The sequence below is a fragment of the Psammomys obesus genome, unplaced genomic scaffold, assembly GCF_907164565.1.
Source record: "Psammomys obesus unplaced genomic scaffold, mPsaObe1.curated_primary_1811, whole genome shotgun sequence".
NCBI lineage: Eukaryota > Metazoa > Chordata > Mammalia > Rodentia > Muridae > Psammomys > Psammomys obesus.
In genome coordinates this window covers 1,340,461-1,349,827 of record NW_026585698.1, presented here as the reverse complement: position 1 = coordinate 1,349,827, position 9,367 = coordinate 1,340,461, and the positions used below count along the sequence as shown (strand labels likewise).

The 9,367-nt window shown below is 42.7% G+C and overlaps 1 protein-coding gene across 2 annotated transcripts in view; it reads right to left on the bottom strand.

Moving 5' to 3' along the window:
* Nucleotides 1–9,367, bottom strand: part of Sar1a (secretion associated Ras related GTPase 1A) — an 18,023-nt gene continuing 8,656 nt past the window's right edge. For both annotated transcript variants that reach the window (XM_055598988.1, XM_055598989.1), the window contains exons 5-7: nt 8,039–8,142; nt 4,588–4,719; nt 1–2,059 (exon numbers count right to left, since the gene is read on the bottom strand). In XM_055598988.1, coding sequence (XP_055454963.1) covers nt 1,943–2,059; nt 4,588–4,719; nt 8,039–8,142 — 353 coding nt within the window. In that variant the 3' untranslated portion in view covers nt 1–1,942. The remainder of the gene's footprint in view (nt 2,060–4,587; nt 4,720–8,038; nt 8,143–9,367) is intronic.

The window sequence follows — 9,367 nt, the reverse complement described above, 5'->3', positions numbered from 1 at the left end:
TTCATTTTAGCTTTTTATTAAAATGCTTAGGATACAGACTGACCTTTTGTAAATGACAGTTTTACTTTTGCTGCAACAGGACACATGTGCACTCTGATAAACAGAATGAAGAGTTTCAGTTCACTGGAGCCCCTAGACATGGCCCTGGCCCTCTGGTGGAGTTGCGCTTACTGCAGCAACTTCTTTTGGCCACCTTATTTAATTTGGTGTTGTGCGGGGCAGGAAGCAGACTGGTGCCACTTTTCAGTCATCTCTTTCTCCAGTGGCAAGAATAAACCACTTTCACAAAGAGCCACCCTGGACAGAGTCCAGTCTTCTAGCTTGCCATCAAGCGCTTAGGAACAAATGAAAAAGACAAATAAGGAAACCAACACTGAGGCAATGAGACCTGTCATGTGTCTGGACAGAGACATGGGCAGTCTTCAGGCAAAGGCAAAGAAAAGCATACAAGTTACCCAGCCAGTTCATTAGCCACCAGCTAGATTCCCTCACTCAAGGCTTAGCAGGCCTTTCCACACTGTTCTCATTCCAGCTGGTCGTGGCTGAACGCAATGCATGCGTTTTGCAGACAGAAACCTCACCAAGCCTCTGCACTGGGAACCTGGCAGTGTGACAGAACTGTCCCATGAGCACAGTGCTCACAACTAAGAAGTGGGAACTCATTCCCCAGGAGTGTGCTACCCGCCTTCCCTACACTCTACTGGACACAAGTCTGTCACAAGGCCGCAGCACCATAGCTAAGAACCTACCTCTCACCTTGCACTAAAGAAAGTAGGAAGCAGGATTCCATCTCCTCCACTCTACTCCAAGGGTAGGCTATCAAGTTAACACCATGAAAACCCAATTTCGTATGTGGCATCATGAAAACCAAATGCTATAAAAATCCTGTTCATGATCCTCACGGGGCCGCTGCTTTCACACCAGCACTCACTCTTGCTGGTAGGCCATTTTATGTTCTACTTATTTCTGGAGAGGAAAATGCAAAGGCCCCCTGAAAGCCTTTCCTAGGTTCAACCAATGCTATGCTAGCAGAACAGATAAATAGGTCTTCTACTCACAGAATTCAGAGCCTTGGGCTGTTGATGCTGACCTGTGTCCTCCTGTTCAGAACCATCCCCCTAGAATACGCTCAAAAGCATCTGAGACACACCCGCAACATGGGGTCTAATAAGAGATGTTCTTAACCTTTTCATGAGGCAAAAGTCACTTTTTATATCTACAGTGAAGAAAGGAAGGTGCTACACAGAGATGAAATTCTACAACAGTATAAAAGCAAAGCCTGCTGAAACCAGTAACTGCAAATAAAGTTGACAATGTGACAATGACACTTTATCCACTCCAGATGAGGGACTCCCCTTACCACAGTGGAGACTGCCCCAGGAAAGGCCAAGGCTCTGCCCTCTCCTGGCGCCTGTGCTCAGGTGCCACCTTCAACAAGGCAGTTACACAGCAGAGCTCTGGCCTCCAAAGCACTAGCTGTTCATAATTTTATGAAGTATCTAAATTTCTTTTACTAGTTTAAAAAAAAAAAGAATAGAAAATCTGGACCAAGTAAATTGTGAACTCAGAAAGTTAAGAGAAGGGATACCAATTACATCAACAACACTTTCTTTAAAAAATAGAATCACTTTCTTTTGAAATCAACCAGTGGTGAGACGTGTTTTTCTTTTCAGGTGTCCATGATGGCACCAAGCTTCCCCTGGCAAATCCTGCCAGCCCAAGTCCCTGCACACTGACCTGCACCAGCAGGGAGGCAGTGTTACTTCCCAAGAGTGGAGAAGAGCACATGTCACCACTGGGCAATGAGCGCAGACAGAGATGCGTGGCTTCTCAATGCCAGACATGGTTGGAGAGCTTTCCTTGTTCTATTAGAAAAGTCCATGAGGAGGCTGTGAACAGGCTCAGTCCAGAAGTAAAACTCTTTATTTTCACTGTCCAAACATCAGTCGATATACTGGGAAAGCCAGCGGAAACCCTCGCCGTAGCCTTGCCTCTTGAGCACACTGCACATGAACACTTCCATGGGGCGGGCGTTCAGCTCCTTCAAAGTCACATTCCCCTAAGGGAGGCAAACCCAGAAAGACTTGTTAGAGCCTCCACATGCAAAAGCACAGATACAGACAGTAACTGCAAAATGTGTCTGGTATTCACAGATGACCTCTGCACGGCCTCTTGCTTCAGAATAAAGTTTAACAGGTTCTACACACTGCCTCATCCTATATCTCTGAAAAACATTGGCTATGAATGTCCAAAATTCATCTGGACAGTTATGACAAGGAACTGTGAAGAAAACTTTCCAGGCCCATGGACCCACAATATTCTATAACAAAACAAGACAAAACAAGCTGGAACCTTTTAGTATATTCATTAAGCACTCAGGGAGGTAGAGGCAGGCAGATCACTGTGAGTTCAAAGCCAGCCTGGTCTACAAACCAAGTCCAGGATAGCTAAGGCTATACAGAGAAACTGTTTCAAAAATAAAAAACAAACAAACAAACAAAAAAAAAAAAAAAAAAAAGAAAAAAGAAAAAAAAAGAAAGCATTCACACCAAGACATTATCAATAAATGCAATAAATGCAGGTTTTCATTGTGTAGCTGGGGCTGCCCTCAATGTGTACCACCACATCTGGTCTAGAAGAATTTCAAGAAATACATAGGGCTGGAGAGATGCCTCAGCCGTTAAAAAGCTAGCTAACTATAAGAAATACACAGATAATGCATCAAGACTATGAAATTAATCTGGGCATGGTAACATACCCCTTTAATGACAGCACTCAAGAGGCAGAGGCAAGCAGATCTCTGTGAGTTTGAGGCCAGCCTGATCTACAAAGCAAGTTCCAGGACAGCCAGCATTCTTATACAGAGAAACCCTGTTTTAAAAAGCAAAACAAACAAAAAGACTATGGAACTAGCTGGGCAAAGCTGCCCACAACTTTTCTCCCAGCACACCGAAGGTATGGGAATTACAGACAAAAAGAATCACAGATGACAATTAAAATTTTAAAGCAGAAGATAAGGGGACTGGGAAGACAGCTCAGCGGACAAAGCGCCTGCTGCGCAAGTGTAAGGTCCTCAGTTCAGCTCCCTAGGACCCACATAAAAAGCTAGGCACGGGGTCTGGAGAGATGGCTCAGAGGCTAAGAGCACTGGCTCTTCTTCAAAAGGTCCTAAGTTCAATTCCCAGCAACCACATGGTGGCTCACAACCATCTATAATGAGATCTGGTGCCCGCTTCCAGCATGCAGGCCCACCTGCAGGCAGAATCTCTGTATAAATAATAAATAAATATTAAAAAAAAAAAAAAAAAAAAAAAGCTAGGCACGGTGCCACACACCTGTGACCCCAGCGCTGAGAGAGTACAGACAAGTGGATTCCTGAAGCTCTTGGCCAGACAACCTAGCCCAGCAAATAAACGCCAAATACTTTTATTAAGAACAGCCAAAGCTGACCTCGGGTCTCTACATATATGAACAAGTATGTACATATACATAAAGTACCTGGCTTACATTTCTATATTTTCTCTCATCAGGCTGCTTTTCTAGACCAGAGGCTTCCTTCAAATTATAGTAAAGACAGTAGGGCACACTGATGTAGGACATTCCAATTCTATCTCTGGTTGTATTATCTACTTGCTATGCAGCCCTCTGCTCATTTGCAAAATGGGATAATAGATTCACAGAGGATAACCAAGTGCTTTGATCTTAATACTTTTTAAAAGAGTTATTTTTATTTTTTATGTATATGTGGATGTCTGTGGCAATGTACAGGTAAGCGCAATGTAGACGGAGGCCATGGGTGTCAGATTCCCTAGAGCTAGAGCTACAAGTGGTTGTGAGCTGTCCAACATGGGTGCTAACAACCAAACACGGGTTCTCTGCAAGAGTAAAACATATTCTTACCTGCTGAGCCGTCTCCTCAGCCCCAGAAAATTCTTTAAAGACTGAAGCCTGGTTAGTAGTAATGCTTCAAAATAGTAATAATTAATTTTTTAAAATCCAAAAAGAAATAAATATTAGCACCCAATGGTGGTTAACAAGAATCTCTCAAACACCAGTTCCTCGGTATCCAGCACCTTCTGACATCCATGGGTACTGCATATGTATGGTGCACAGACATACACAGGCAACACACCCATACACATAAAATAAAAAAATAAATAATAATAAAAAAGACAGCGTTTTCTATCATGTCTTCATTTATTAGGTATTAGAAGACAGGTAAAAAGTCCTGTGTTCAAGTGCCTCTCCCCCCCCCCAGTGCTTATTTATACAGCACTCTGCCTGCATGTACAGATGCACTCCAGAAGAGGGCACCAGATCTCATTATAGATGCACCATGTGGTTGCTGAGACTTGAACTCAGAAGCTTTGGAAGAACAGCCAATGTTCTCAACCTCTGAGCCATCATCTCTCCAGCCCCTCAAGGCCCTTTTTATATACTGAGAAAAGGGGGAAAAAAGGTAAGGAAGTGGGGAAGATATTGGCTAAAGAATATGTCCCTGATGAAACATTCACACTGAAGGGACCCTGTCTCAGAACAGAAAAATGTGGGTATCCTCTTCATGTCTCCCTCAAGCCTTTCTCTTACCTTTCCTGTGGTCTGCCCATAGAGCCCAAATATTTCACGGAGCTTTTCTTCACTGATTGCATCTGTCCTGTCAATTTTGTTTCCCAAAATAAGAATTGGCACATTGGATATTGTTTCATCAGTCATTAAAGCCTAGAGACAAGATTTAAAAAAAACAAACAAACCCAAGTGAGCAATTTATGAAATGAAAGCTCATCATATAATAAAAACCAACTTCCACTTGTTTCATAAGGCACCATGTGGTCATCTTTGCATCTGATGAACAGTTCATCTTGGCATTAAGTGCTGAGAGGATCACAGAAGTGAAATGCACCGGATTCATGTTAACAAACCTAGGTAAAAACTGAACATAGCAGATGACTGAGCGTCACAATGAACCAGGACAGAAAGTCAACACTAGCATGTTCAGGGGAGCATGGCAACTCATGCTTCAACAAAATCTTAGCCAAGATGTGGAACTGAAAACTGAGATAGGTGGAACTTGGTAAGTAAAAAGAGGAAAATACACAACAATGACTGTGTAACAGTGTGAGACTTCAAGAAGCCACACATTTAGGATGGCCTGACTGAATTAAGACATTCACACAGATGTGCAGCAACAAGGCAAATGTGTTGCAGACTAATCTCCAACACAAATGTGATAGCCATGGACACCTATCAGAATGCTAGTTCAAAAATATAAGCTACACTAGATCCCAAAGAACGTGAACACAAAGTCAGCAAATCTACATTTTCAGGATGGTGATTTGATAAACAGTGTCTATCTACAATGCTTGCCTAAGAGATGACCTTCTAAATCCAGTTTAATGGATTGTACAAGAAAGGTTCTAGGAAGAAATGAATCAGTGTTTAAAAGAATAAAGCAGACAAAAAGAGGAGGCAGTGCTGGCACAGTTTTCAAGACGGGACATCTGCATCTCATTAACAGGAAGCAGAGTTGGAAGAGTAAAGGAGAACATGTGTGCTGGAGGTTGGAGGTTACTGGCCCTCAAGGTCTTGTTATGACTATCCTTGTTGTGTAAACCTGCCTAAGACATACCTGATTGGATGATTAAATCATCATTGGCCTATACCTGGGCAGGGCAGAATGGGGTAGGCATGGCTAAGGTTCCCAGGCTTGAAGAGGACAGAAGAATCACAGGAACAGACGGATGGAAAGAGAGGAGGAAAGAGGTTGCCACGATGGGTTAACGATGGAGAAAAAAAAAAAAAATCACTTGGGCCTGGAGGAAGGATTCCAACAATGGCGTGGAAAGACTCAGATGACGAATAAAAGCAAGTATTTATAAGATTATGGATGGAAGACACCTCAGACGAGGATGGCTAAGGAGGGTGGCACTGGATGGGGACTGGGAGGTGGATAGTGAGGTTACTGAGACAGTATAAGTGAAATATCTGCCCAGCCCTAGGTAAGTAAGGCAATTACAAAATCTAACAGGTGACTGTGTCTTATTATTTGTGATAGCGGGTTAGATAATACTGCTATGATAATCTTAGGGCTAATAATAACATATAGCCCAACACTTATCTTTTATTTACAACAACACCCTGTAAGTGATAGCACCTTCCCAAAATGGAGCTCTGGGTTGTTCCTCTCTATTATCCTGGTCATACTCTGGAAACCCACAAATTGTAGATTCTCCCACCACCACTTGTCAGTTATTCTCCCTCTTTGTTTCCTTTAATGGTTCTATCACTTACAGGGTGTTGTTGTAAATAAAAAATAAGTGTGTGTGGGGGGGGGCAGGTATGTGGAGGAGGGGTGGGCGCCTCAGCAGGTATGGATGAGATCCACCTGAAGCCATTACTGTGCAGAAGAGGATGGAGAAAGTGAAGACATTCAACAACACCTCCCTTTAGATCAAGTCCATTTAGAAATAAGCAGAAGACTAAGTGTAAGAGCTATCACTGCTGGGCGTGATAGCTAGCACTGCTGCACTCTTGTAATCCCAGAATTTGGGAAGCTAAGTCCAGCTAAGGCTGGACTACATAACAAGACCCTGTCTCAAAAAAATAAATAAATTAATTAATAAAACAGAAATAAAAATTAAATCGAGTATTAAAGAGATGGCTCAGTGATTAAAAGCACTGGCTGCTCTTCCAGAGGACCCAGGTTCAATTCCAAGCACCCACATGGCAGCTCACAACCATCTGTAACTCCAGTTCTAGGGGACATGAAACCCTCACACCAATGCACATAAACTAAAAATTAAATAAACAATTTTTTAAAAAGAAAGAAAGCAGTTAGCCCCACACAAAACGAGACCCATTTGAAACATACATTAAAAAAGAGAGATAAGGAGAGTAAACAGTAAAAAACACTCAGATGAAAGAGAAAGGTGCTGGAGACATGGCTAAGTAATTAAGAGCACTTGCTCTTGCTAAGGACTGGGGCTTGGGTCTCGGTAGCTCACAATCTTCTGTAACTCCAGTTCAATGGGATACCTTCTTCTGGCCTCCGTGAGTACCAGGCATGCATGTGATACATATACATACATACACGCAAATACTCATATGCATAAAAAAACTATTTAAAAACTTTAAAAAAATGAGATACAAAATGAAGAAATAGACATTATAAGGCAACATTATAGGGAGTCCAACAAAGGCGACAACCCAAAATGAGTAAAAAAACTGAAGAGTGGTAGAAGACCATCAAAGCCTATCCCATGACTCTGTAGGAGAAATAGATTCAAAATACTCAGCTGGAGAGACGGCTCAGCATCTAAGAGCATGGTCCTGAGTTCAATTCCTAGCACCCAGGAGGCTCACAGCCACCTGTAACTGAAGTCCCATGGGATCTGATGCCCTCTTTTGGTGTACAGCTGTACATGTACACAAAACACCCATATGCATAAAATATGTAAACAAATCAATCTTAAAAACTCTCAACCCTTTCAGTTTCACTATGCCAAGACTACATGAAGAGCAACCACAAGGAGGGAACAGTACTACTAATGAGGCTGGGACAACAGGCAGAGCTGAGGAGCACTGTGAGCAAGCTGGGCCATGCAGCTAACCCCATCACAGGAGCTATAAACCAACACTCAAGTTCAATACAGTTCCTCAGGACACTGAAAAGTTAAAGCTCACTGGGCTAGAGAGAAGGCTCAGTGGTTCTTAGTTGAGAGCACTGGCTGCTCTTCCAGAGAATATTCCAAGCACCCACATGATGGTTTACAACTGTTCAAAATCTGTCAGCTCCATTTCCAGGGAATACAGTGCTCTTCTCTGGCCTCTGCAGGCACCAGGCAAGCACACAGCACCCATACATAGATTCAGGCAAAACATTCATACACATAAAATGAATACAACTTAAAAAAACACGTCTCAGATTTTAAATATTTTCTTCTAGGACTCTGACCACATTAAGTATTGGGACTACCGAGTTTACACTTCTTATAAACAAAGGGCAATACAGGAAAAAAAAAATATAAAAATATAAACCTACATTAAGCTCAACTTTGGATTCCATGAGACGAGAATGATCCGCACAGTCCACCAGAAAAACTATCCCATTAATCGCTGGGAGATAATTTTTCCAAACCCGACGTGCTAAAAGACAAAATTTGTAGATCAACAAGACTACAGTAGACAAGTGAATAACTTAATGGTCTATGAAATGAGACTTGTAAGCTCACCGAGTCCTGGCCAACAGTAGTTAGAACAGGGGATACACATTGATGGCCTGCGAGCCAAGCGAGTCTTGACAACTAGGAGTTTCTGCCTTCCTTGAGAAAACAGACCTAGCAACTCCACACCCATTTGTAACACAATGGTTGTCCCCTTTGCTAACAGTTTACCTAAACCCCACCAGTCCCAATTCTGTAAATGCAGAAAATATGAATTGACCAGTTTTGGCCCTGAAGCTAACTTTGTTTGCAACTTCCAAGTTAAAACATGATTTAGTTGTTCAAATAGTTTTAGTCCCATGGTAGTCCCTAATAGCTAGCGAGTTATGTGTGCTGACAGACTTGAGTGCTGGGACCTGGCATGGCAGGTACTTGAAACTCTCAGGCCAAGTATTCAGCCTCCAATATTTAACCACTGTTTTTTGTTTGTCATTGTTCTGAGACAGGGTCCCACAATGTTGTGTAGCCTAGGCTGCCCTTGAACTGTCCATTTTTCTGCTCAGCCCCCACAGAAGCTGAAATTACAGATCTGTGCCAAGATGCCAGCAATAAATAATGTGTATTTTTGTTTTACAACAAGACATGGTGAATGTTTCAAAGTGCTATCATCTGGGGGCTCAGGGGCTAGGGACTAAATTTAGTGAGCTATATTCTCTACACTTAAGGGATTTGCTTTTTGAGACAGGATCTTCCCACACGGCCCAGGCTGACACTCACCTCCCTAGTGCTGGGACTGCAGGCTTGTGCCCCCAACCCAGACTATATTATAATTTCCATGCTCTCATGGGATGACTAGGATGACTAAGGAGGCCAAGGATGTCTGCAAGATCTCCTGATCAACCCTGACAGTGGGAGGGGGAGGCGGGAGTTTTCACTTTCACTTCCATGCTGACTGCTCATTACAAGCCTGTGCTGCTTTGCTAAGTTCTTGTTTATTTTATTCATTAAACAAGGTTCAGCACTTAAGACCATTTTTTTGCTCTTCTAGAGGACCCATATTTGGTTCCCCGCACCACTGGCTTTCACTACCATCTGCAACCGCAGTTCAACATTCAGACACTCTCTGGCCTCTGAATGTATATGGCATTCATTCATATTCATACACACACACACACACACACACACACACACACACACACACACACACA